The 27946-nt window shown below is 56.1% G+C and overlaps 1 protein-coding gene across 3 annotated transcripts; it reads right to left on the bottom strand.

Moving 5' to 3' along the window:
- CYTH4 (cytohesin 4) lies at positions 1 to 27946 on the bottom strand. Of its 3 annotated transcripts, none has more exons than XM_060188918.1 (14): positions 27643 to 27946; positions 19859 to 20031; positions 19310 to 19374; positions 18099 to 18165; positions 16711 to 16829; positions 15629 to 15709; positions 12933 to 13045; positions 11025 to 11173; positions 6126 to 6237; positions 4858 to 4934; positions 4438 to 4509; positions 3905 to 4059; positions 1566 to 1661; positions 1 to 1144 (listed from the first exon to the last, which is right to left on the bottom strand). In XM_060188918.1, the coding sequence occupies exons 1-13, from the start codon at positions 27758 to 27760 to the stop codon at positions 1589 to 1591; spliced, it is 1374 nt and encodes a 457-aa protein (XP_060044901.1). In that variant the 5' UTR covers positions 27761 to 27946; the 3' UTR covers positions 1 to 1144; positions 1566 to 1588. The 3 variants fall into 3 exon arrangements, with proteins under 3 accessions (XP_060044901.1, XP_007519407.2, XP_060044903.1); XM_007519345.3 differs by having other exon boundaries at positions 19949 to 20031; positions 27643 to 27943; XM_060188920.1 differs by lacking the exons at positions 18099 to 18165; positions 19310 to 19374; positions 19859 to 20031; positions 27643 to 27946 and adding an exon at positions 17865 to 17883.

Here is a 27946-nt window from a genome sequence, read left to right as displayed (position 1 = left end):
GAGAGAGACAGAGAGAGAGAGAGAGAGAGAGAGAGAGGTCAGAGCACTTGTTGCAATGCCTGTGCAGTGCTGGATTCCAGCTGGGAATCTCATGCCCTCATCACTAGGCAACTTTCCTGGCCACATGAGGCAGCAGGGTGCTGCCTAGCACCCAGACTGACAAGGGGTGTGAGGTTCTGAGGCTTCCTCCTGTAGATGTGCCCCCCCTAGCCTCTCGAAAGTGCTAGGACACCGCAGAGACGGGCCTCTCCACCTCTCTAGGCAGCTACTCCACCCTGACCCCGCAGATGGAGTGCATCTCCTGTGTATGTGTGTCGGGAGAAGGACACGTCCCCCAACCTCCCTCCCGCTTCCCTCTCTCAGGCAGCCAGGGCAGCTGTGCACCCTGCTTTCCTGCTGGGCTAGGCCTCCCCAGTGCTGTGGGGTGGGGCCAGTGCCTGTGAGAAGCCAGTCTGTGAAATCCTCCCCATTTCCACCCTGCCCCAGCGGGGGCCTCCCTGAAGACAGAGCAGCCCACCTGCTCCGCCATTGCTAGTGCAGCTCCAAGGAGGTGGGACCCCGCCAGGGCCTCCCTCATAGCCTCCCAGTACTGGTCTAGTGAAGAAGCAAAGGCTGGGACTCTGCTATGAACTCCTGTGATTCCTTTTGTATTGGCCACTTCCTCTAGGCAGCCCTCCAGGAGTCCACAGCTCACACAGCTCTTCCTTCTGGCTCTCAGGCCCCTTCTCTCTGGGGTGCTCACTGCCGCTGCCATGTACTAGAGGAGCCCCAGCCGCCTCCCCCAAGTGGCTTTGCAGTGGAGTCCTCTGCTCTTGCACCCAGCAGCCTTCAGTCCAGAGTCCCCTGGGGCTCAGCAAGCCAGACAGCCACCTCCAGCAGCAAGCTCCTCAGGGAGAGGGAAATCAGTGCCGGAAGGCCCACTGGGTGGCTCACACCCTGCAGGACTGGCCCAGGGGCCCAGGCATTTCTGTCCAGATGCTCTGGCTTCCCAGGAGCCGACATGGCTCGGCAGAGGGTACATGGCTTTGGAGGAGGAGCTGTGGTGGAGATGGTGCAGTCTGGGCTCCTAGTCCAGTGCTCTGGGCATTTCCTCAAGGTCTGGCCACAGGTCTGAGCTGTTCGTGTTCTTCAGGTAGTGAGCATCCTGGGGAGGGGGCGCAGAGGAAGCCCCTGAGCAGAGGGGCAGGGGTCCCAACTGAGGGCCGGCCCTTCTCACGCATGTGGAGAGCTCGCTTTCCAGAGTGAAGACAGAAGAGGAGACTGAAGGCCAGGGAGGCCGGGTCCAGGGTAAGGGGCCCGTGTCCCCCTTTCCCTCCCTTTTCGTTCGCCCTCCCCTCCCTCCTTTCTCTTTTCCTCCCTCCCTTCCTTCTTGTCATGGGCTTATAGGAGTGAGGGGCACTGGGTGCCCAGGTCTGGGGACCCTCCTTGTCTCTGAGCCCTGAAGAGGTGCCCACCCACCACCCTGCGTTCAACCCCCATCAGCTCTTGGTAGTGGGGGAGACAGGGAGGAGTTTGCAGGCCAGGAAGGGGCACGCGGGAAAGGAGGAGGGTCCCAGGGCACCTACCGCCTCACTGCCGCCCAGCAGACTCAGTGCTTGCCGGCAATCTTCTTCTTCCTTGCAGACACCAGGTCGTAGTAGGGCACGCGGGTGATGCTGGCTCTGGAACGAGAGGGGCAGCACTTCGGGGCTGGGTGGTGGGGAGGGCGCCTCCTAGTGGGTGATATGGGGTGTGGGGGCCTCTTCAAGGAAAAGATTAGATGACCCCAATGGGGACAAAGCCCCAGTAGGTACAACTTTACCCAGGCACCCAGGGACAGGGCCTTGGGGATTCTGTCTCTATATGTCCCGAACCCCTCTCCAGACTCCTGGAAAGAAGTGAGACAAGAGAGGGGACCTGGCTCTGTCCCCCCTTGACCATTTAGCTCTCAGAAAGCCCCTCCCACTTTAGGCCTCAGGTGTCTTATCTGTTAAACTGAGTTTGCTCAGGGTCCACCAGCATTTCCACAGGCCAGAGGAGAAAGTCCTGCAAGCCCCCGACCCCAGGCTCAATGACCAGTCCTTGTCTGCTGGCCTCTGGGACCAGCCCACATTGACTGTCCACTCCCGGTCAAGGCTGTCAGGCTGCCCCTCCACTCCTGCCCTCCACCCATCCTCCCACAGCTGGTCACGGTGCCTCAAAACCATCCCCTAACACCCTGGCCTCCCCACCTGGACACACCCCTTCCCTCTTTCTGGCGTGTGGCCTCCCAGTGCCTGGGAGGCAGTCAGGCTTGTTGCTATAGTGACTATGGCCTTGCTGTGGCCTCAGCTCCGTGTGCCCAGCCCCCACACTACCCTGTCTGCATAGCCAGCCCCATGCCTCCTGGCACCACCCAAGTCCAGGACACCCAGTGTCCAATTCCAGCCCCTGGAACTTTGTGGTGTCGTCCAAGGTGGGGGTTCTTCCTTTTCTGCCCATGCTGGTCCTCCCTTCCATTAACTGTTTCGAGGGCCACTTTGGGCACCAGACCAACAGCAGTGCCAGTGCCATTCTCAGTGATAAATGAACTCACTTTTTTTTTGGGGGGGGGCACACGAGTTAATTTTTTTAGATTTTTTAACTTTATTTAATTTTATAGGACAAAGGAAATTGAGAGGGGAGGAGGCAGAGAGGGAGATAGAGGCACATCTGCAGACATGCTTCGCCACTCATCAAACTTCCTCCTACAGGTGGGATGAGGGGCTTGAAGCTGGGTCCTTGTGCAGGTAATAGGTGCAGTTAGCCACCTGCATCACAGCCCAACCCCATTCACTTTTTTTTTTTTATTGCCACCAGGGTTATTGCAGTCAAATGCTCTGCCACTGCTGAGCTCTGCCCTAGCAGGGTTACCACTAGGACTTAATGCTGGCACTAAGAATCCACCTCTCCCAGTAGACATTTTTTCCTTCAGTTCTTCTTTCTATTTTATTAGATAAGACAGAAAGAAGTTGAGAGAAGAGGGGGAAATAAAGAGGGAGAGAGAAAGAGAGAGAGACATCTGCAGACTTGCTTCACTTCACCACTTGTGAAACATGTCCCATGCAGATAGGGAACAGGGGCTTGAACAGGGATCCTTGTGCCCGGTAATGTGTGTGCTTAACCAGGTGTGCCACTGCCCGCCCACCACGCCTCCACCCCCGAGTTAATTTTTTATGAGGTAGAGACACCTGAGCATCGTTCAGGTCTGGCATATGTGGTGCTGGGGATGGAACCTGGGACCTTGTGGATGCAAGTCCTGTGTGTTACTGCTGAGCTAATTCCCTGGCAGTAGGGAAAACTTACGAAGGCTCTGCGTGTGTGAGCCAAAGTCAGGATACAGCCGCTTGGTTCTGTGTGAGGCCTCAGCCCACGCAACAAGGACACAGTCATAGCCAGAGGCACACCACTCGCCCGCCCACTGTGCAGGTCTGCAGGCATGCAGCCAGCCTGTGAGGACTGAGCCGATGGGACCAGGGGGCATCGCGGGTCAGGGGACACATTGCCCAGCAGCTCCCGTGCTGTGAAGTTCCTGCTGTGCCCTGTGCCCTCACCCCTGTGCAAGGTGTGGGACCTCACATGAGGGGATGGGGTGAGATGGGGTGGGGGAGCAGTCCTGGGAGCTGCTCTCATCTGATTATTTTAACAGATTCAGTTCCAAGTGTGTCTGTCTGCTCTCAGCTAACACTACAAATGTGTCAAGTTGAAAGAGCCTGGCTCGCACACCTGGGGGGTGGGGCCTTCTGCACCCCCCCTCCCACACACATACACAGTGGGGTTCCCTCCCCGTGTCCTGAACACCGAAACAGGAGGGATATAGGAGTGAAGCCCCTTTGTGGAGGAGGACGAGGCTTCGTGAGGGAGCTTCCTGGGGTGACAGGTGGTCCGCCCCCACTCCCAGGCTCACCTTATGGCCTGGATCCACTGGTCGCGCTCCTCTGCACTGGAGGCCGAGATGCGGTAGGACTCGTGCTTGCCCTCCACCACCTTGCCGTCCCCGTCTGTCTTGCAGGCCTTGATCTTTTGGCCACGGCAGGCGGGGTTGTAAAGCTCCAGGCAGAACTACAGGGAGAGAGCCTCTGTATGTGGGGGTGCTGGGACGGGGATGGGGCCAGGGACATACCCAGTGCCTCAGTGTCCCCATCTGTCTAACCTGCCATCTTTCCTAAAGCCTGCCATGCACGGAAAGGGAAACTGATGCTTGGGAGGGAGCAGGGACCTGCTGAAGACACAGGGCAGGCTAGGAGGACTCCAGGTTATGCCCTCCAGTGTCACTGCCCTGTCCCAGGATCCCCACGTCTAGGATGGACACTGAGGGGCCAGCTGTGCTCCATGGACGGATTCTGTGGTGAGGCCACCAACATCTCCTGGGAAGTTCACCTCAGTTGACCCTCCTCCTGGCCAGCTTAGGACCCCCAGGTCGTGCCCTCCAACACCTACCGGTTTCTTGGGGTCGTCCACCTTTTGCACAGAGAGATTTTCCAGGGGTATGATCCCCCGTGGCTCTTTGTCCTGTGGGGAGGGGTGGAGGAGGGAGGGTCAGGAAGGGGGGCTTTGAGACTCAGGTAGGGAGTGCATGGAGGGGTCCCCAAACCCAGAGATCCTGTTCCCATCTTTCCAGACTGTTTTGCCCTGGAGAGAGGGAATGGCATGTGAGAAGCCTCAGAAGAATAGGAAGTAGGGCACCTAACTTTAAGGCCCAGACTAAGCTCAGTACCCGCCTCCTCACTGTACTGTTGTTTGGGGTCCCCATCTGTGGACATGGGGACACTCAGTGCCCTCAGAGGGGTCCTCAGCTCTGCTATCTGGAGAGGAGACCTGGAGGGGCTAGGGGGCAGAGGGGCAGGGGGCCCCACTCACTGTGGTGAACTCGAAGTAGTAGAGGCAGCTGTCGGTCAGGATGAACCAGCGTCTCTTCCAGGTCTTCACCCGTCCCCCTGCAAGGTGGGCAGGAAGTCAGTCCATCCTCCCTCTACTGGCCTGCATGTGTGTTCCTCCCAGAGATGATGATACCCGCATGAGGCCAGGACCTTCACAGCCCCCTGGGGCTGTCTGGACTGAGCACTGAGCAGCAGCACAGTGTGCATGGTGGTGGGCTTGATGGGCCCCCAGGTCTTGGCTCCTGCATGGGGCACCTGTCGTCTCCCACCTTGGAAGCCACTGTCCCTGGCTGGGCCGCCTAGGACTTGGCAGGCACAGGGCCTGGCTGGGGCTCTGCTATGGGAATCTGTAGCAACTACAGCAGCTTCAGCCCCAGCCACTGTGGCTCTCCCTCTGCCCCAGGCTCTTCTGCACTAGCCTGCAGCACCCCTGCCCCAATTCATGGGAGCCACACCTTGCCACCCTCCCCTAGTCCCTGACTCAGGGGCACCCAGCCTCTGCCCCCCAAATCTGTTATCTGTGGTTGTCAGCTCTGGGCAGGTACCTTAACCTCCCTGGACCCGAGCTTCCTTGGGAGTCACTTTTTTGTCCCCAGGGTTATTTCTGGGGGCTCAGTGCCTGCGCTATGAATCCACCGCTCCACGTGGCCACTTTTCCCATTGCTGTTGTTGTTGCTGTTATTGTTGTTGCTGATGTGGTTGGATAGGACAGAGAGAAATGTGGAAGACAGAGAGGGTGAAAGATAGACTCCTGCAGACTTGCTTCACCACTTGCAAAGTCACCCCCCTGCAGGTGGGGAGCTGAGGACTCAAACCAGCATCTGTGCTCCGGTCCTTGTGCTTTGTACTACGTGTGATTACCCAATATGCTACTGCCTGGCTCCTGGAAGCTGTCTGTGGCCCCATGAGCCTTTAACCCTGTCACTCCCCTCCATCCCTCCACTCCAGGTTGGACAGATGGAGGGCTGGGGTGGGCAGAGTGCTGCACGGGGCTTCCGCAGGCTGGGGGTAACTGGGGTTCCACTCTGCCCCCTGGAGCTGTATGTCAGTGATTGCACATGTGTCAGCCATGTGCCAGAGAGCACATCTATGTGTGACAGAGTGTGTTCAGAGCATGCCTGAGTATGACACTGTGTACCCAAGTGTGTCAGTGATGTGCCTAAGTGTGTTCTCTGTGTGCCCAGGCATGACGAGTGTGTCTGTGATGTGTCTAAGTGTGTGCCAGTGTGGCAACACCTCACATCTCACCCAGCTTGAGCAGCCAGCCTTCGCAGTCGGGATTGAAGAAGGTGTGAGTGAGGTCATTGCCATCATCTTCAGGGATGGAGAAGGGCTCGCTCTTGATGCTGTCAAAGAGGTTCTGGGGGAGGGTAATAAATGGCTGGGACTGGCCACTGGCCATCAGGACCTCACTGACTCTGGCTCTTCTAGGTGGACTCTTTCTAGTCTGGTGGCCTCTGGCTTTCTTGGTGAGACTTTTGGGAACCCCCAGACACACTGTGCTCCCCCTAACACTACACTCCCCCCAGCAAAATGACTGGACTCAGTATCTCAGGGAGCCCCTCCTTACCCAAAGGCTCCCCCATAGCAGTTTGCTTGCTGGGTGGTAGAGGGGACCTTCTCCAGGGACACTTGAGTGTCACCTCCCCTGGTCCTCCCAGGGCCTCCTAAAGCAGCTTGTACCCCCACTGGGTTTCCAGCAACTGGCATGAAAACACACACAGGACCAGAGCACTAGCTTTGGTGCCAAGTAAGCTGGGTGCAGCCCCCAGAGCATCAGTTTATGGCTGTGTGACCCTGAGCAAGATTCTCGACCTCTCTGGGCTCCTCATCTGAACGAATGGAGAGACCCAGGCTAGGTGCTGATGCGGCTGGTTGAGAACACATATTACATTGCTCAAGGACCTGGACTCAAATCCCAGGTCCACACCTGCAAGGGGAGTGGGGGAGGGGGAGCTTCAGCAGCAGAGAAGCAAGACTGTAGAAGTTTCTCCCTCATTCTCTCCTTTCTCAATTTCTCTGTCTCTACTCAATAAATAAATACTAAATAAATACGTATATTTTTTTAAATGGAGAGAAGGGGCTGGCGGTGGCGCACCAGGTCAAGCACACATAATTCAAAAATGGAGAGAACACCTGAACCCAGGCTCTGGCCCCACCCAAAAGACAGGTGGTGAGGAGGGAGGGGTGCTTCCTCCCCTCTACCCTGACACCCAGGTGAGTCAGGTGACTGAGCTGGGGACCTTACCCTCTGTGTCTGAGCATGACAGAGAGAAGGGCATTGGGCTGGAAGCCCTCATGTTCACCCGTGTGCAGGCACACACACACACACACACACACACACACACACACACACACACTAGAAGCACATAGTGGCTCAGGGCTCCTTGGACAATCCCTCTGGGACCTGCCCTCTGCCTGGGTGCAGTGGCAGGGGTTGCCAGGGAGGGGGATGTTCTGGGCTGGGACCTCCCTGTGACTGAGTTGCGGCTCCTGGTGATAGCCTGTGTGTTTTGTGCCCCTGGTGTGGAGCTCTGGATTCAGAGTCAGGCTGCACAGTGCCTGACACCATGCCGGGGCCCTGGGGTTAGGACAATCTAATCATTTCCTCTCACTACGTCTTTGTGCTGCTCAGATGCTGTCCTTGGGGTTTTAAGTGACATTTTTCCTAAGTACTGTCTGATGCCTCCAAGCTTCTAGAATAGGGCTTGCTGAAAGGTGGGTGTAGCCCTGAGCAGCCAGGGGCCCAGAGTGGGGGGGGGGGGCAGGCTTGAAGCAGGTGCTCCTGAGCTTGATGGAAAGTCTTGAGACCACAGATGACAACAGAGTCCCTGTGCTGATGTGGGGGCTGGGTGAGGAGATGAACAGGGAGCATCCTTTCTCTCTGGAGCCCCTGCACCCTGACAACTGTTGATCAGCCCCCCTGGTTTCCTGCCCAGGCCCCCGCTAGTGCTGGGGACTCCCTGAGGCACTGCCTGGAACACCCCATCAACTTAGGCCGTACTTGCAAATGGGCAGCTCAGGCCTTGGCAATAAACACCCGCAGGGGCCCCCAGCAGCCTCTGTGGGTGCCGGCAGCCTGTGTATCCTACCCCACAGATAGCAGCCCAGCCCGCCCGCACTTCCTGCACCTTGAAGCACCAGCCCCCTGCTCCCACCGCCACCAAACCACTTGGCCAGGCTGCCTTCCTGCAGAGGGGATGGGCAGCTCAGAAAGAAACACACAGCTGTTTTTGCTGACACTTCCCCCCACCCCACTCCAGGCCAAGCTGTCTTTTGGGGACTAGCACACCCCGACTTTCTGTCCATCTTGCTCATGGAGGTTGTTGTCCACTGACCCTCCCCTCAACCCCCAGAAGGGAGGGACTGACTCACACCTGCCTAACCAGAGTGTGTTGCCTTGATCACAGTCAGGGACCCTGGGAGAGACACGGGGAGAGTCAGGACTAATAGAAGCCAAGTCTGGAGCTGCCCAGGGCCATCTCTGCCATTCTGGGTGCATGGTGCATGCCCGGGGGGGGGTTACTTGTTTGAGAGGGCAACCAACATGGAGAGGGAGAGAGCAGATGGAGTTCTGGTTTCACTGAACACCTGGATGTCACTGCACCTGACAGTGACTCTGTTAGGCCAACTCCATCCTAGATCTCTTCTGCTCCAGAAGTTGGAGCTCCTCTAGCCAGGGAACGTCTGACAGATGGGAAAACAAGCCAGATCTCCAGAACCCAAACTATGCAGAGGGAAGTGTGTTGGGGTCAGCCCGATGTGGGTCTGGAGCTGGACAGCTGTCTGTCTGTGCGAGGGGGAACGGAGAGAGCACTACTAGTGCCTGGGATTGGGCCTAGGAATGTTGATTCTACTGGAGATGCTTGGTTATCATCGTTGCCTATGGCAGAGATGAGCTGGGAGGCAGCTTCTTTGCCTGGGCCTCAGTTTCCCCACCTGTGAGACCAGGGTAGAGAAGCTTTTCTGTCTGTGCTGGGAGTCCACACTCGGGCTCTTTCCCCTGTGTCTCCCAGGCAGTCCTGCTTAACCCCATCAGGATGGTTAGGGGAAAGGGGACACTGCTTGGCTGTCCCCCACTGCTGGAGTGCATATCTCTGAAGCCTGTCCTCACTTCACGCCCTGGTGGTGGTGGTGGTGAGGGAGCATGAGGAAAACCTTGATCTAGGTCTGTGCCATTTAAATTCTTTAAATCAGGCTGTTTAAAAGCTTTATGTGGCCCTATCAAGGATCAACTTCATGAGCATTCCTCCACAAAGAGGCAGACTTAGAACATCCTAGGTGCTACATTGGGGAAAGAAGATGAGGCCCACAAAAAAGGTGAGAAGAACCCTCAGTCTGTAGCCGTTCCCCAAGGAGAGCCTGTAGCCACAGAGACCAGGACTTATTTTGATTAATGAGCCATTCCAGGAACGTCAGCCCCTTTGCTAAACACCTGACTTCTGTACTAATCCTTGGAGCAAGGAGCTCACAGGGGCTAAGTTGCTTCCCCCAAATCATACAGTCAGGAAGTAAAGGTGCCAAGCCAGGGACATGGCTGTGACCCCAGCACTCTGCTCCCTGGCCCCCTCTCACAAGTGCTTGCTTCTTTTGGCTGCCAAGAAGGATAATAAACCCTTTGCAGGCCTCCCAGGCTGGCTTTGAAGCTAAATCGAGATAATAGACCAAGTTACGAGCTCTATATAAACGCAGGCATTGTCAGGAACTCAAGGCTGGGGCTGGGAACAGTGCCCACAGAGGGAGCTGCCAGGGGCTGCACAGCAGTGTGGTACCCAGAGTGGGCAGAGGGCCAAGCTGGCAGCCAGTTAACTCCTGACCTGCCAGGCCAGGTGCCAGGATGCCCGCCACCAGTCCTGAGATGTCCCCAGCCCAAAAGGCCTGTGCAATGGTGAGCGTTCTGTGAAGTGCTCACTGGGCCTTTTATTCGATTATTTGTGAGTCTCTGGAGTGACCTGAGTGAGGCACCATCTGGACACACCTGCCATGGCCTGTGCCCTTTATGTTTTTTAAAACAGCTCCTCACAGCAACTCTCTGCCTTGGGCCCCATCAGCAGGACTCCTGGGGGGAGGGGTGGTGACCTCCAGGGTGAGTCAGGGTGAGGGTTGGGGGCCTTAACTGGAGATCTGACCACCTCTTAAGCCCTTACTCTAGGCCTCTCTCTAAGTGGGAAACTTTTTCTCTAGGGACCAAGGGAGGTGATGGGTGAGTAGTGTGGCCTTTTCAAACACAGGAGTGCATCAGAATCATTCCAGCCCGTCTCCTCCCTGTCCAGGGAACAGAGGGGTTCTGTGGGGTTGTCTATGAATGGGGCGTGGAGTGAAGTTGCCTCTCCCCGCAATCCCTTATGCTCCTGTTTGGCCCTGGACAGTGATGTCTCTAGTCCAAGAGATGAACTGCTAGTCTGCTCTAAGCCTGGTCCCGAGTCTCTCTCTCTCTGCTGTGGCAAAGCTGCTCCTGGCTCAGGGGACAGGCTCACTGCCAAGCTGTCGCTAGATGCCCCAGGTGCTCTGGGGCCACTGTCTATATAGGGCCATACCCTACCTGGCCCCCCTGGGTGCTTCTTGCTTTCCCAGTCAGGCCAGGCCTGGCTTCTAACTGGTTCCTTTGTGTCCTTTCCCTGCTTCTCCTCTGGGAAAACTCCCATACACCCTTCACGGCCTGGTTAAAGTCACCGCCTCTGTGAAGTCTTCCAGGATGGCACCCTCTTCTCTGTCCCCAGGAGAGTTACAGCCGTGTCCTCTCTGCCTCTATACTATGTCCCCAATATTAGCACAGGGGCTGCAATTCCCATGTCAGTCATCTCACCACCACACCTGGAACTTGGTTTGGCTTTTGGTGGGCTCATCCCAATCTGGGCATTTTCAATTCCAACTGACTAAACAATTGGGGTTCCCTGAAATGAGCCTGAGCTGGATGAGGCTGTCTTTTTTGGAAGACATACCCCAAGTGTTGATGCTTGGGGGGACCTCCTGGGTGGCCTGTCTCTAGACAACCTGCTTTAACGGGGCCCCTTGGGAAGACCCCTGGGGACTAACTCCAAGGTAGCAGCCACTCGGGCACTCAGGCTGGCTCGTCCCTGTGTCTGGCTCCCATCACTGTTCTTTGCGTCCAGCTGCTGTGTCTACCCCATGTCCAGCTCCGCTCACCCGCAGCTGCTCCTCAGGCAGGTCGCTGCCCTCATTGATGCCACGGTTCATGGACACGAAGCGCTCGAAGGGGGGCTTGTCTCTGACATTGGGGTTGTGGAGGCTGGTGTTGAGCATGATGACGGAGAAGGAAAGGACGTAGCAGGTGTCTGTCGGGGTGCACAGCTGTCATAGTCCTGGCCCCGCTCCAACCCTGTCCCTCCCAGGGTCCTGAAAGACTACCTTCCCTCCTGGCTTCACCTCCCCTCCAAGTGGCACAGCCTCCCCACCCATTCCACCCCCATGTTCCCTCAGCTCTGCTCCCACCCCCCTTCCTGCTGATCCTGTCCGGCCCCCCTGCCCACTCTGTTCTCTGCCTGCCTGGAGCCAGGAGAACACATATTGTTGGCAGCCCTGTGCAGGGTTTAGTCATGTGCTGGCATTGTGGGGTGCCTGGGGCCCCAGCTCCTCTGCCATTGTTCTCGCTTCCACGTGCCTCAGAGTGCAGCTGGGGCCAGGGGGGTGGAAGCTCCTTTGCATCTTTCATGGAGTTTCTTGGCTCTGGATCCAGAGCTATGAAAGCTCGCTGTGTCCCCAGCTCTCTAGGTGACCTTGGAAAGTACCTGGGTTCCTTGAGCCACACCCGCCTTGCAGGTGACATGAGGGGTCTGCCAAACCTTGAACGTTCTCATTGTGCCCCTGATAGCATTGACACCTAATGTGTGGACACCTGGCTCTCTGCCAACCCCCACTGCCACCCTGCGAGGCAGGTGTGATGGTTGAATTGTGATTTGAATGTGCTGCTTTAAAAATCCTTCCAACAGATATTTCCTGGGTTCCTCTTAAGTACCACAGGCTGGAGGCTCATTGGTGAATTTACTTTCTTTTTAAAGAAATTTTAAAAATAATTATTTATTTATTCCCTTTTTTTGCCCTTGTTTTTTATTGTTGTAGTTATTATTGATGTTGTCATTATTAGATAGGATAGAGAGAAATGGAGAGAGGAGGGGAAGACAGAGGAGGGGAGAGAAAGATAGACACCTGCAGAACAGCTTCACTGCCTGTGAAGCGATGCCCCTGTAGGTGGGGAGTTGGGAGCTGGAACCGGGATCCTTATGCAGTCCTTGCACTTTGCACCACGTGTGCTTAACCGCTGTGCTACCGCACGACTCCCATGAATTAACTTTCTATGGTTCCCTCCCTTGTTGAACAGTTTGGTTTGTGAAGTTGACAGACAGATGACTGCGGAGCAGACCCCAAACTTGTATGCAACTATCAGGCAGGGCAGTGTTCTGTGGGCTTGTGTGCTGTGCTTCTGGGTAAGCTGCCCCACCTCTCTGAGCCTGTGCGGTGGGAGCACTCAGGTCAGGCACTTAGCACAGGGGTGTGCTTAGTAGATGCAACTGTCATGCTGTTGTGCTACTGGGACTGCAGATCCAGAGACGGGCCCAGGGTCAGCCTGCCCAGTGGCCTCTGGGCCACCTTCCTGTGGGCTGTGGTGGAGGACTGTCCCTTCTTGCTCACCTTCTGTGATGCTATGGACCCTCTGTGCTGCCCAGGCTGTGTCATGCTCCTGAGACTCTGCTCAGATGAGAACTCCTCCCCAGAGACCTTTTTCCTCTTGTCCTGGAGACTCCCTATTTATGCTTACAACCTTCCCCTGGACCCCACCGTGTATGGGAAGTCTGCCTGAGTTTGTGGCCTCTCACTTTTCTGCGCCTTCATTTCCCACCCCCTAAACCCCCCCCTCCCCCCAGTGCCTGAGGAAGCTCTGTCTGTCCAGTATTCACTCTGGTGAGGGACCATGCAGGGTGGGGATGGATGCTTGGGGATGGCTGGAGGGAGCAGGGTGGCCCAGTGCCCTTATGGGCAGCCCTGTGCCTGGCAGCACTCAGGAGTACTGGAGCCCCAGCCTTAGCCCACCCTCACCTGTGGACTGGAAGACGCCCGGGTTGCAGAAGCAGTATCGTGTGGCAAAGGCCTCCATCATCCGGTCGATCTTCTGGGCCTCCCCGGGCAGCCGGAAGCTCCAGAGGAACTGCCTGGGAGGGGCACAGGGCAGCTGATGGGGGTGGGGGGGCTCTGGGGCCCCTGACTGTTGGTATGCTTCTAAAAACCCCTTCTGTTTCATTAGTTTAATCCCCCCTGCTTAACACTATTCTATTTACATAACCACTTCAGTCTATTTACATAACCGTTGTTAACAAGCATCACCCTCCCTCCAGGGCATTAGTGGTTTAGTGGTAAAATTCTTGCCTGCTCCGCCCCCTCTTCTTGTCACACCCTGATCCTCTCCTTGTCACACCCTGATCTTCCACCAGTCACTTTTCTCTCCACCCTCTCTATGTCACATCCTGTTCACACCCTACTTGGGAAGTATATATAAAGACAACATTGTTCGTTTTAGTTTAGTTTAGTTTAGCTTAGCTTGGTATAGATCGCGCTGCGTCCTGCATGAATAAAGAGATAACTGCGTACAACCCAGCCATGAGTCCCTGGTCGTCTGTTACCCGCCCGTGAAGCCAGCCCGGCGAAAACAACACCTGACAAGCTGTTCTGTCCCTCCCAGTTGAACTTCTCTCTTTAAAAAAATATTTATTTAGTGATGGGGGGGAGAGAATTGGCGTCACAGTGGCACATGGGATGCTGTCGACTGAACCTGGGACCTTGAGCTGCAGAGTCCAATGCCTCACCTACTACACTATCTCTTGGGCTGTGGTTGCGTCTCTTTATTCTGTCGGTGGGGACTCTGTCCTGATATTTAGGCTCCTGGGGCAGAGTACATAGGATTGTGCCTGTGATCCCTTAGCTTGGAGGGGTCTGAAAAAGTCTTATCTCTTGGGGTACGGAGTTGAACCCCACCACAGCCCTGACCATCTGAGTCCTACAAGCATTTCTGGCCCCTCTGGCCTTCCTCACAGGGACTTCTGCCTGCCTTCTTCTTCTAGCGTTTGCTCTTCTTCCATAGCCAGTCAACAGCGTCAGGTTGACTGGAGCCCTGGGACTAACTGTAGGTGACACCTTCCTTGGAGGGGTCTCCCTCCTGGAAACCAAGCTGCCCCCAGCTCTGACAGAGGGGTCTTTTCTGCAGCTTCAAGCTGAGCTCCCTGAGGGTGAGGACTGCTTTCTCTGCTCAAACCCCCACCGCCACCTGCCCAGACCCTCCTACAGCTCAGGCCTAGGCACTGCCCAGTGGAGGTGGTTACATGGACGAACAAACACCCGAGTGAGTGAATGAAGAGATAAATAGTGGTTCTTCTAGCCACCAACCTCTCTCCTTTAAAATACAGGTGACTTGTGTGGGGGTGGGGGTGGGGGTCAACAAACTGCTTGGCTATCAGTGACTTCTTCTTTCTTTGCCTTTCAAACCTAGATTAAATAACCCCTTTCAGGGGCCCATCTTCCAGGCTTAACAACTGGCAGCAAGACTGACCAAGCCCTTAGTCCAAGCTACTTCTTCCTCATTTAGCACTTACAACCCTAGGAGGTGGCACTATTATTATCAGTCCTGTTTGAAAATGAGGACTCAGAAACACAGGGACCTTTTATAACTTGCTCAAGGTCACATGCGGGTAGGGTGGGGGTGGTGGGGGATGGTGAGTGGCTGGGCTTCCTACAGACTGAGCACTTTCATCTTCCGAATTTGGGCTCTGAATTCACAGGCTGTGGTGCTGCCTTTAGTTGTTCTCCTATGAGAGCGGCCATAACAGGCTAATCAGAAAATAATGCAGAACGAGCAATTCAATAATGCTCAGCTGGGTTCATACAACAAATAGAATCACACACATCCCCCAAGCCTGGGGCTGCAGGCTATGGCAGTGAGAATGATTACAGCAATGAAAGAGGAATCTAGAAATGCCGTGAAGGATGGTCATAGAGGAGTCAGGAGGGCTGGGCGGTGGAGCACCTGGTTAAGCACACAAAGTACTAAGCCCAAGGACCCAGGCAAAGATCCAGCTTCTAGCCCCCAGCTCCCCACCTGCAGGGAGGAAGCTTTACAAGAAACAGAGCAGACCTGCAGCTGTCTATTTTTCTCTCTCCCTATCTCTCCATCCTCTCTCAGTTTCTTTCTGTCCCATCCAATGAAATAAACAAACAAACAAACAAACAAAAAAAAGAAAGAAAATAAAAGAAAAAATAGCCATCAGAAACAGTGGATTTGTAGTGTCAGCACTGAGGCCCAGCAATAACTCTGGAGGCAGAGAGAGAGAGAGAGAGAGAGAGAGAGAGAGAGTCAGTCAGCAAGAGGGGGCTCCTCTGGGCAGGCCCTGCCTCTGAGTTCATTCAACCTTGGCTCAGCGAGGCCATTGCTACCACCCGGTTATTTCTGGTCCCCACTTCCTGCTCTGTGGCTCTGGTGCTTTGGTTCATGCCATTGAGTTGTGGACTCGGGGGTGGAGGCAGCTTGTCTATGGAGGGCTGGCCTTGCATGCACAAGGCCCTGGGTTCAATTCTTGGCATTGCATGAAAGCAGCAAAGAGGGTGGCAGCATGAGGCCTGTGAGTGCTGTACGCCTCCTGCACTTTCATAAACATCCTAAGAAGCACTTTAGAGCATGGGGTGTGGGTGTCCTGCTCCACTTCCACCTTTGACTCAGGTGGGCCAGCCCCCCTAGGGCCACTCACCTGAGGGCCTGGACGAGGTTGAGGTTGGCGAACTCGTGGTGGTCCACGAAGGCCTGGAGGACCTGCAGGTTCACGGGTTCCCTGGGGATGGGTGGGGCAGGGCACACTTGGGCACTCGCTGGTGCCTGCTTCTCCCAGAGGGAGACAAGGGACTGTCCATCTGCCCTTCGGGATCCAGACATTGTATGGGCTGCCCACACGCACACTGACCCCCATGACCCCAGGAGGCACCCTCATGTCCTCTTGCACAGCAGCAGACCCAGAACCCCATGCTGCCCACCAGGAGGGCAGCCCCAGCTTTGGAGATGCCCCCCCATACACACAGTGGCTCCCTCCTCTGAGACTGCTGGCCTGGGGGACTCCTCTCAGGCCACATGGCCTCCCCAAACCCCAATGTCCTCAAGTGGAGAACCATGCCTACCCTGGGGGCCCCTTATTCGCAGCCCTAAACTGGGGGATACTGCCCTTCTTGACAGCTGCACACAGTGTTCTCCCACGAGAAGGGTCACTGGGTGGCCCAGCACCTCCTTGTCCCCTGTGGTCCCCCTGCCCATGAGGCAGCTAGAGGGGCACCTCCCTTGTGAGCTGCAACTTCTTCCTTCCCCGGCTCACACTGGTCTCACTAGCCTTTCTTTCCTGGCACCTGCTTCTGCCCCAGGGCCTTTGCATCTGCATCCTTCTGCCTGATGTGCTCTTCCCCAGATAACTACACTGCTCACCTCCTGCAGGTGTGAGTCAGGCACAGCCTTCTCCTTGGGACCTTCCTGTCCCCATACTATGGAAAGCCCCAACTTGTGGCCCACCTGGTGCTCACCTTCCTGCCCTGTTTCATCTGTGCTCCATCAGCCTTGAAGACTTTCTCAGCAGAGTTTATATACTGGGGACTTGTCCCTACTACCCCCCCAAAGTGGCCTCCCTGTGGGCAGGAGTTCTGTCTGTCTCGTGGACAGGTGCAGACCCACGGCTGAGGGCAGCTGCAATGGTGATCTGGGGCAAGGCTCCCCCCACCCTGCCCAGTGTGGGGGTTGGCACCTGAGCTCACCTGTGTGTCCTCACCCAGCCTTCCTGGGTCCCAGCCTCACCTTTCCCCCAGGTAGATGCCAATAGCCGTCTTGTTGAGGCCCTCACCCTTGTATAGGAACTGTGCAATGTGCTGGACGTCAGGGCCCAGAAGCTTGTGCTCAATGAGGTACTGGATGCCCTGGAGGCAGGGGAACAACACAGCACCCATCAGGCCCCTGGTCCCATAGTGGCCAGCCAGCCGGAGGGGGGTGCAGATCAGGAGGGACCACGTGGGCGCAGGGCAGGGCATGGCAGGGCAGGAGTGCAGCTTCCTAGCACCTGTAAGCCTGTCCTGGGAGATTGTGCCCCCTCCTTCATAGAAACTGCCCTTGGGAGGTGGTGAGGCCCCTGTCCCTGGAAGTATGCAAGGCCAGGTGGGGCTCCTGCAGTGAGCTGGCTCAGGCAACCCCTATTCCCCCAGACTCCCTTCATGCTGACCCGCTGCCAACGTGCCTCAGTGATATTATGAGTGTCTAATTTCAAGACTCAAGGTTCCAGCCAGTCCTTTGGTCCCCTTGAAACTTATTATGCCTTTTAAAAGAGCGTTTTATTTTGTCTTGCCTGTAATCTATGACCATTGTGTAAATGTTAGAAAGAAAGAAAAAAAAAAACTAACCAAAAACCTAAACAAAGCAGCTGAATGAGAGGGGAGGAAAGCGCCTCCTTCAGTCCTGCCACTTGGAGGGGAGGCAGCAGTGGTGGCGGCAGCAGCAGCAGCGGAGGCGCCATTGTGGCCACTGCTCCCCTTTGCTTTCCTGGGGAGAATGCTCATCATCGTACAGAGAAACTGCCACAGACACCTCAGCCCCCAACGCCAGACAGGTGGAGCCTGTCACACTGACTTTAGGAAGAGGAGCGCCTCTGTGTGTCTTTAGGAAGAGGAGGGCCTTGGTGTCCCTGGTCCTCTTGGGGCAGGTGGGGGAGCTGAGTGGTTCACGGGGCTGGAGAACACTTGGTGACACTCGGCCCCTCCCAGGAGCCCAGTAGTGTGGGTGTGTGCCTGTGTGGTGTGGGATGTGTACAGTACTGGCATGAGTGTGCATGCATGTGTACTATATGCTATGTGTGCATTGCATGGTGTGTGTGTGTGTGTGTGTGTGTGTGTGTGTATGTGTGTGCGTGTTATGCTGTGGACCTGCATGGTGTGTATCTGCATCGTGTCCTCAGTGCTTGCCTGAGAGTGCAGCTGAGCCCAGAGTCCTCAGTGTCCTGAGTGGGCACCCCAGGATGGCCTTCCTCAGGGGATTGGCTGGGAGATACTTCTGGAAACAGAACCCTAGAACCCAAGGGCCCAATAGAATGAGGAGAGAGGCCCAGGGCCAGGGCACTGCCAAGTCCCTGGGCATCAGGGGTCCCAGCCCATTCTCCCTGCCCTCCGCACACCCAGGCCACCAGCCTAACTGCTCACCTTCACGGGGTCCATGTTGAACTTCTTGCGTCCAGTGCATAGCTCCTTCTCCTTCTGGGCCAGGCGACTGTGGGAAAGGATATCACCCGGCTGCCCAGAACCCAGGCCACCACCCCAGCCCTCAGGGACCTTCCCTCAACTAGGATCAACCTTCCCTGGGGTCCTCAGGTGGGACCCCACACTGAAAAGCCTGAGAAGTGGGGATCTTGGCCCTCCAGGGGTTAACATTTGCAGGCCTGGGGGTGCCAGGGGGAAGGCATTGAAGAGCCTCAGTGCTTGGAGGGAGACCCCGAGGAGGCCGGGGTGAACACAGGGCTGGGCAAAGCCTGCCCCTACCTGATGTGGAGCCACTTGGGGCTGAGTCATGTCATCTCTGGGGATCTCTGTGTCCTCTGTGACATGGGGGCAGTGAAAGGTAAGAGACTAGGGCAGCTGGTGCTCGGTGCCCTGTGAAAGCTGTTATAGGCTGGGACAAGGAACCTGGAAGCACAGAGCCATGTGTGTGTGTGTGTGTGTGTGTGTGTGTGTGTGTTTTCTGTGCGTATATTGTTTCTGTCACCATGTGTCACTGCATGTGACTGTGTCTGTGCTGTCCCCACACTGTGTGCCTTTAGTGGGGAGCTAATGAGATGACCTGAAGCCTCAAAGCAGTTGGGGGTGGCAGGGGTGGTGAGGTGTGCCCTGAGGTATTCTATGTAGGAGTCAGTGCCCTGCAGCATGGAGTAAGGACTGACCTCTTTTCAGGAATAAGGAAACTGAGGCCCAGAGAAGGGAAGGAACCAGCCTCAGGCCATAGAATCAATAGCAATCTTCCCATAGAAGAGGTCGAGTGGGGAAACAGAGAGGGGCTCAGGGGAGAGAGAAAGAGAGAGAGGAGAGGCATGGATGATATCATGTGAGTGGGAAAGCTTGGATCAGCTTTGGCCCAGTCATGGGCCTGTCCCCTCTCCCTGTGAGGCCCTAAGCTTCACCGTCCTCCCCTTTCTTCTGGGCTTTGGGGCCCTACCCAGGATGCTCCTGGCTAGTGTGGCCTGGAACTGGGCCTGGGCAGATTGGAAGGGAGGCTGCCACCAGGTCAGAGCCAGATCCTACCATAGGGACAGGGTCTGGGGCCCCTGGTGGTCCCTGAAGGCATGGTCTGCCCCTTCTTGGCTGTGACAACCTTGGGGAGACCCTACGCGCTTTCCCCTTGTCCCTGGCTGGCCCTTCACCTCTCCTCCGCCGTCTCAAAGCAGTCGATTTGTGCAAACACATCTGCGATCTCTTCCTTTAGTTTCTGTAGGGTGTGGGGGACAGAGGTGAGCGTCAGGACAGAAGGGCCTTGTGACTCTCCTGCTTAACTGCCCACCACAGGGGAGACTCTCATATCTCTGCACCCTGAGCCCTCCTGAGAGGCCCCCTCCCCATATGTCTCTCAGTCTCAGAACCCCTAACCAGGCCCCTGGACTCTGTCTGTGGCCACTTCTCTAGCTGCCTCTATCTTGGAATGGGGCATCCTGCAAGTTCTCCCCTCACCTCCCTCTCCTGTTTCCCACCTTCGCATCTCTCAGCTGGGAAGTTCTGGACTGGTCCACCAGACAAGCACTTGTTCTACTCAGTTGCTGTCTTTCTGGAGCACAGCTTGGTGCCTGCCCTTCCCCTGCTCAAGCATCTTCCATGGCTCCTTACTGCCTCTCATTTGGGAGGCCCAATTCCCTGCCCTGTGGCTGAGGCCCGGCCCTCCTCTGGCTTCCCTGGCCCTTCCTTCAGTTGACTCCCACCTGGCTGTGCCCTGCTCTGGGGAAGCAGTGGGTGGGAAGCGCGCCGGCGTGTGCGGGCATGAGAACGTGCGTTCGGGGCTGTGCACACACCTGGATGTCCTCCAGGAGCTGCTGTCGGTGCCATCTGATCTTCTGCAGCTCCTCCGTCTCCACGCTGCTCAGCCCCACCGGGTCTGCAGAGAGAACACGGTGCTCACAGCCCTCCCTGCCCTCCCCCTGTCCAGGGCCTGCCCGTCCCGTCCCCTCACCTCCGGAAACCTGTGGCTGGCTGGCTCTCTCAACTCAGGCCTCACTCAGGTGTGGCTTCCTCCAAGCAGTCTGCCCAGACCACCACCGAGTTGAAAGCAGTCACTTCCCCGGGCTCTGTGTTCCTTCTGCCTTCTGGGCACGGACCCCTCTGAGATCATCTTGTTTATTCTCGTCTTTCCTGTTCTGCTCCACACACTCTTGGCTGCACCAAATAGGTCTGTCCACTGCTGCACTCACTGCTGTGTCTTCTGTCTTTAGAGAGCATCTGAGACATGGTGAGAGCACAGCGAGGCACTGTGGAGGCCCACGTTCTCTCCTGCAACTCGACTTTTCTCTCTCTCTCTCTTTCTTTCTTTCTTTCTTTCCTTCTTTCTTCCTCCCTTCCTTCCTCCCTCTCTCCCCCCTCTCTTCCTTTCTTTCTTCCTTTTTTAAGATAGAGAGGGGCTGGCGGGAGAGACGGAGAGATAGACATAGATAGAGAACAGAGAAAAGAAAAGCACTTCCTTCCGCAGTGGGGGCTGGGCTGGGGTCTGGCAAAGCCTCACACTGGCCAGTGAGCTATTTCACTGGCCCCTTTGATCGACTCTTCCACCTGCTCATGCATCTATCTGACACCTATTCATTTGTTGATTAACAAAGATTTTATGTATTCATTAACACTGAATGGGGGAAGAGAGAAAGAGAGGGAGAGAGAGAGAGAGAGAGAGAGAGAGTGAGAGAGAAAACTGGATCATCATTCTGGAACATGGGATACCAGGCACTGAATTTTAAAGTCCAGGGCCCTTGACGCTGGGCCACCTCCCATCCCCTCGCTTGCTGATTCTCACCACCAGGAAGTGGCCCGTCACTTTTGCCTCACACACTTTTTACCTCACACACTTGAGTCCTGTGGCCACAGCAAGCTGTGAGGGAGGCTGGAAATTGAGACTCCAGTGGGGTGGCCCTGATAACCTTAGTGTGTGGGGGGCAGGGAGCAGACTTTGGGGGTGCAATTCACAGCTCTGGCCCCAGACATGGAAGCTCAGAGAGGTGAGGTGAGGGCTCAGGATGCCCACAGTTCAGGAGATGTGAAAGAGGAGAGGAGGCAAGGTAGCACTCGGCTCTCCTGTGCCCAGCACCCACTCCCCCGCTTCCAGCCAGGCTGTCCAGTGACTGCATCACCACGGTCCCCATCACCCCCGTCCCTGCATACAGCAGCCATGCTGAACACAGTGCACTTCTATGGGGGATATGCACCGTGACCCTTCCTTTGAGGGTGCTAGCAACCTCTAGCAGGTATTTGACAGATCACTGTCATCTCAGGAGCCTGACAGGCCAGAGCTGTGCTGCCCAGTGCTCCTCCCTAGTGCTGAGGCCCCCCCTGCCATGGCTGAGAAGGGCCCGAGCTCCATGCCGGGCGGGCGGGTGCTTAACAAAGGCAGCTGCCTGCTGCCAGGACCTGCCCCTTGGTGCCCGGAGCCCTTGTTTTCTGACTGGGCCTTTTCTCAGACCTAGGGCTCACAGATGGTAGGAGAGACAGAGCCCCCAGAAAGAAGCACCTCAGAATGGGAACAAGGTGCCCCCACAAGCAGCCGAGATGGTCTCCCACCCACGGAATCACGGAGATAGGTGAGCCTGGCAGCTCCAGGCTGCAAGTGACCATCCCAAATGGAGGCCTTCTGCTCGCTTGGTGCGCGGCTGCCGTGTGACCCCTGCCACTGTGCCAGGTGCCAGCTCACATGATGACACGGGCATCTGAGCTGGGCTCTAGGGTCAACTGACTGGGCACTCAGGTGCAAGTGCTAGACCTTGACTGGACAACAACCCTGTGCAGAGCATTCTGGACAGAGAAATGGGAGGTCTCCCCAGAGGGCAGCACACTGGAGCCTGGCTCCTGGAGAGAGATGGGGTGTGAAGAGAGATCACAAGCACCCGTGTGAAGAGGACTGTGTGCTTTCTTGGCTGGAGGAGGCCGGAAACCAGGGACTGGAGGGTCTGGTGAGGTGAAAGTGGGAGCCTCTGGGGTACCAGGCTTGGCCATGAGGACCTTAGTTAATAGACTGCACAGATGGCCAGCCCCAGCCCCAGAGGACAGGGCTCTCTCTGCCTGCTGACAGCATCGGGCTCTGGTGGGCAAGACTGGCACCAGGGTGCAGGGCTGAGGTGACCTGTGGCCACAGGCACTCTGTGCAGGTGTGCGGTCACACAGGCACTCAGTGAGGGACACCTCTGGTGCCTGCCTGCCAGCAGCAGGCCCACTCGGGTCCTCGTTTCCTGTGACTGTCACACAGCAGCTTGGTGACAAATGACACTGTGCCTGCTGCTCTACAGATGCTGGGCAGCCTCTCACCTGGGCCAGCACCTCCAGCCAGGCACACCGACCAGGCCAGCACTGCCACCCAGGGCCCCCAGAATACTTGTCCCACCAGCAGGGAACTCTGCTGCACAGTGTCACGTCTGGGCAGGTACAGTGACCACACAGAGTGACAGGGTGCCTGAGGCCAGTCGTGTGTGGAAGCTCCTCTCTCTCAGGGTGTATTTAGCTCTTGGTTCCCTTTTTTCTCTTGAATAAAGATGTCACAGCACAGCCTCACACCAGACCCTTCTGTGAGCTCCAGACCCTCTGATCCCTGTGTCCTGGCTGGCACCCTGCTTGTCGTTGTCATTAGATAGAAGACACTCTTGCCTCAACCCTCTCCATGAGCTCCCAGCTCTGCGCACGGCTCCTGGGGCTCTGGTGTGAACTCCTGGAGGCTGCTGCCCGCTTCTCCCAAGGCTCCATCATCCAGCGCTGTGTGCCTTCTCTTGTCTCCACTGTCCCCACCCTCACCCAGGCCAAGGACCCCTCTCTCTCAATGAAGTGGGGCCACCCCATATCTCCCCACCTCCACTTTGCTCCCTGGCTCCATGGAGCCAGGCACCTAGGAGAACAGACCCCGAGCCTTGCTGGGACCACCATTCCTGCTGCTCTGCCACCAGCCTGCCCCATGCTGTGTCCCAGCCTGCCACCTCCACACCTAGGCATCCCCTACCCCCAGGTGCCCTGAAGTGCTTCCTGTTTCTCATGCAGTGCTCCCCAAGGCTGGGATGCCCCCATCACCCTCCTGGTGGCCTTCCAGCAGCCCGATGCTCATCTGGACACTGTCTCTCCTCCTGCCGCCTGCTCCCTGCAGTTCTGGGGTCTGGGTGGCCCAGTACACAAGCCATGCCACTGGCTGAGCACTGACTATGTGCTGGGCCCTGAGTGCTCCCCATCCACCATCCCTCAGGACCCATCCGGCAGCTCTAGAAGGAAGGCGGCTCTTATTTCTTGTGAGATGAAACATCTAAGGCTCAGAAAGGCCAAGTAAGCTGCTCATGGTGGTGGAGCGGGGAGGTGGCAGGGCTGGGATGGACACGGAGGCCCACCTGGGGCCCTCACACTACAAGTCTGACCTCCGCCTTCCGAGCCGCACAGATCAGCACACACCTCACACCCACCATCAGGTGCTGCCCCACGGGTATCCAGGCAGGGAGCACCCACCACGGCCACATGTGTGAGAAAGCAGCAGGTGCAGAGCTGTGCCTGAGGCTCGATGCCCAGCCTGCTGGGGTTAGAGATACAGTGAAGTCAACACAGAGCTGGGAAACTAAGGCAAGGGGGGGGGCTGCTTCCCCAGGAGAGTAGATCATGTGGGGGCCACCCAGGGGACCACTGCCACTTGCACTTTTTCTCTATACATCTCCTTTTGGGTGTATTCATGTGTCTTCTCTGTCCACTGTCCCCTTTTGCTGGTGCCCTGTCCCCAACAGGTGGCACATGGCCAAGTGCACCTGAGTCCACAAGCCAGTGGTAATGGTCTCTGAGCCCTTGTATCCCTCATGGTGGCTGCAGTGAAAGAAGTTCTTCAACACACACACACACACACACACACACACACACGCACGCACGCACGCACGCACGCACGCACGCACACACACAATTGTTACTGTTTGTTTTGCTGATGGAGCTTCACCATTCTGGGCCGACTTTTTCCAAGACAGAGAGATGGCAAGAGAAGGGGACTCACAGCAAAGAAGCCCCTTCCAGTGCAGGGCAGGCTGGGCTTCAACCTGCACAGCGCCAGGAAAAAGCAGTGCACCTCCATGTGAGCTGTTTTGCTGGCTCCATTTAATCCATTTTTTAATGCTTTATTTTAACGAGAAGAGCAGTATATACAGAGAAACCAGAGCGCTGCTTAGTTTTGGCTTCTGGTGGTGCTGGGACCTTGGACCCTCAGCAGAGAAAGTCATTTTCATAACCACTATGCTGTCTCCCCATCCCTTAGCTGTTGTTTTTATTTTATTCCCTTCCTTCTTCCTTCCTTCCTTTTCAGATAGAGGCAAAGACAGAGAGAAAGCAAAGGAAACCACACTACCAAAACATCCTTCAGTACAGTGGGGCCTGGGCTTGAGCCAGGGTCACAAAGATGAGTTCTTTCCTCAGTCCTTAGCCGCCATCTTAAAAATGAAGATTCCTCCCAACTTCAGAGTTGAGGACACTGTGGTTCAGAGTGTGGTCGTGACAGCCCCAGGCCAGCCTTCTGATTCTAAGCCTCTTTATTAAAAAAAAAAATTATTTGTCTATTTTGGCTAAAGAGAGGGAGAAATTGAGAGGAAAGAGAAAGATAGAAAGGAAAAGAGAGTGAGAGACCACTGCAGCACAGCTTCACTGCTTGTGAAGCTTTCCCCTTGCAGGTGGGGATCAGGGACTTGAACCTGGGTTCTAATACATTGTAATGTGTGTGCTTAATTAGTTGTGCCACTGTCTGGCCCCTGATTCTAAACCTATTGATGAGAGCTTTTTGCCTCTGATACAGGCTTGTGGGTCATGATTTTTTAATTATTATTTTATTTATTTATTCCCTTTTGTTGCCCTTGTTTTATTGTTGTAGTTATTATTGTTATTAATGTCATCATTGTTGGATAGGACAGAGAGAAATGGAGAGAGGAGGGGAAGACAGAGAGGGGAAGAGAAAGACAGACACCTGCAGACCTGCTTCACCACCTGTGAAGCGACTCCCCTGCAGGTGGGGAGCTGGGGGCTCGAACTGGAATCCTTACGTCAGTCCTTGCACTTTGTGCCATAGCCCACTGCACTACCGCCCAACTCCCAGGTCATGAATTTTTCATGATGATGACAATGAAGGAGGAAGAGGAGGAGGAGGAGAATGAGAAGGAGAACGAGAGGGAGAGGGAGAAGAAGGAAGCACCCTAAGTGCTGTTGACACTTCTCTCAGCTCTGTTCCTTTTACACCAAAGGCCCCCTGATGGCTGACCCCACCCCTGCCCAGGTCTGCTCTCTGTACCTAGGCCTCTGGGCCTGGTGCCCGCCCACCCATGTCCCTGTTCCTCTCCACTTCCCCTTTGTCCTTCCTCTTTCCCACTGTATTTTTAGAAATCTTTATGCCTGTAGCCTGCTTTTGGGACAGCTGGCCTGGCTTCCCTTTTCCACAGCAGGAAGCGGGTGCTGTGCCCCCTCCCAGGGCAATAGGGCTCCCAGAGAAGAGCAGGGAGCATAGGGACTGGGGGGTGTTACTGGCGCTGCTCCCCACTGGGTCTGGCCCCCAGGCTTGCAGGAGCATCTTGTGGCTTCCTCCCTGCCCACAGGCGCCTCTATTTTTAACACTCCCCCTCCCTCAGCGACAGCCCCTGAAGGCTCTGGTCATACTGGGCATGTGCTGCTGGTTGGATCACTAGTCATCTAGGCCCTGACCTGCTTCCGGAGGAGGCATCCTCACAACTGGAGGGGGGGAAAGCCTTGGGGAGCCTTTGACACCACCCTGTCCACAGCACAGGAGGGAAAACACAGGTGGAGGAGAAGGAGAAGGCCCTAAAGCTATGGAGAAGCTTGACTGAGACTCAGTCTGGGTAACAGAGGAATGGCCTTCTCTTCCCCTCTTCATTCCACCTCCTCCAGGAAGTCTTCCTTGCCTGAGTAGGAAGTCATTTCCTTCTGTGCTCAGTAGGTCTGTGCCCACTTGCCTGTCTGCCTCTTCCTCATCCCAAGTCCCCTGGACATAGACTCTGGCCAAGAAGCCTGCATGCTACCCACCAGGTCAGGCCAGGCCATAGCATAAAGCCTGCACACCAGAGAAATGAGGAGAGAACAAATGGGTGCTCAGCAGCGAGCCGCAGCCTCTGGGGAGCTGCCTACCTGACCCCTATTCAGTTTCCTCTTTGTCCAGCCTCCCAGGCTGCGGGCATGCTGCACCTCCCAGCCCCTCCCCTCCCCCCTGCCACTTCTGCTGCCTGACCTTGGCAGGGTCTTCTGCAGCTCACCCCTGAGAGCCTTCAATAAGGGTCCTGCTGTGTGAAGACCCCAAAGAGCAGAGTGATGGTTCAGGGAAGACAGTGTGCGTGTGCATGTGTGTGTGCATGTGTATTTATTCCTTTAACTCTTGCATCTGCTAAGACATCCTCCACTGGGCATTGCCCCTCACAGGGTCTCCTCTGCCTTCTGGATGCCCTCTGAAGACCTTTGCTGAGCCAGAACATTCTGTGAACCCCCCTGCCTTCCAAATCCCACAGCAGCAACAGGAGTTAAGGGCTTGAGCATTGGGCAGGCAGGGAGTCAAGAGGAGAGAGGATATTCCCACCTCAGCAAGCCAGCTCCCCTCGCTTAGCCTTCTGGGTCCTGCTTATAAGCAAAGGCTGCAGATAGTTCTCCAACTGGGCTCTCCAGAGCCTGTGGGGTGCCAGGTAGCCTAGTAGGTGGGGCTAGATTGCTTTGTGTGGGCTTTAGCTTGAAGACAGACATCTTGTTGTTAACAGAGATGTTGTTCCTGGACCCCAGGAATTGGGCTCTTCCTGGAAGCTCTTGCTTCCCTTAATTCCAGAACATTCTGAGGTGTGGGGCATACACTTGGCCCTGTTTTTCTCCCTCAGGGGAACAGGGTGCCACCTCTCTTCTCTCCAGATCCAATGTCCTGTGTCCCAGTCAGGGTCTTTTGCTACCTGCCTATCCCTCCTCCTTGCTGGTGTCCACAGACCTCCCCTCCTCCACAGCCATCTTCATCCACAGTCCCGTCCGCAACTACATAGGAGTTTCAGCGCCCTGGTACCACCCAGTTGGGTCTCACTGTCACTGACATCAACACCTTTAATGCAAGTGACCCTTCACAGTCCCACCCTTTGCAAAAGGCCTGGAATATTCTTTGCCCAGGCCCCATAGGAGTTGTCCTCCTCCTTCCAGTCTCTACCCAAGTGTTATCTCCTCTGGGGGGCTTCCTGACCAAGCCCTCCCACCTTCCTTGTCTTGGCTCTGCTGTTCCCACCTGGCACCTGGCATTTATTCTCTGTGAGTGTCTCCTGTAGCCTGTGTGCCTGTGGGGCAGGGACAGAGTAGGCCCCTGGGTACTCCTTCCAGCAGCCTGAAAACAGGTAACACCTGCAGAGCTCAGGATCAGCCCTGCTGTCCCCCCGCCCCCCCACACACACTTGTCCTTCCCAGAAGCCCCTGAGGTAGCCACCCAACAACTAACACCATTCTACAGAACAGAAGGCTGAGATCCAGAGAGACTGGCCCTGGTGCTTACCTGGGTGACACAAGTCCATGCTGACACCCTGGGCAGGGTGGTTGGTGTTCCCGCTGTCCGCTGTCTGCTGTCTGTAGACCCAGCTGCAGCTCCTGTCCACCAGACTGGGCTGTGTCATCTCTATGGTCCCGCCCCGCCCTGCCCCCTGCAGGGAGGAAGTCCTGTCCTGCCAGGGCTGGTGTTCAGGCTTCTGACACAGGGCTTCCTAATAACCAGCATTGTTTGAAGTCCTGGGACTCTACATTCTGGGTGTGAGCGCAACGCAGGTTAGGGTAAGAGAGAGGACCACAGAGAAGGTAGAGGG

This window comes from Erinaceus europaeus, chromosome 4, assembly GCF_950295315.1.
Source record: "Erinaceus europaeus chromosome 4, mEriEur2.1, whole genome shotgun sequence".
Taxonomy (NCBI): Eukaryota; Metazoa; Chordata; class Mammalia; order Eulipotyphla; family Erinaceidae; genus Erinaceus; species Erinaceus europaeus.
This window is presented reverse-complemented; position numbering and strand designations above follow the sequence as displayed.

Bases quoted from the DNA above. Each gene is read 5' to 3' on its own strand.
- CYTH4 (XM_060188918.1), bottom strand. From the start codon at position 27,760: ATGACACAGCCCAGTCTGGTGGACAGGAGCTGCAGCTGGGTCTACAGA. The intron at 19,375-19,858 runs GTGGGAGTCAAC...CACACCCTACAG, and splicing joins CCAGAGCAGGGCACAGCCAG to AAACTAAAGGAAGAGATCGC. The intron at 13,046-15,628 runs GTGAGTGGCCCT...TGCCCCTCCCAG, and splicing joins AACCTCGTCCAGGCCCTCAG to GCAGTTCCTCTGGAGCTTCC.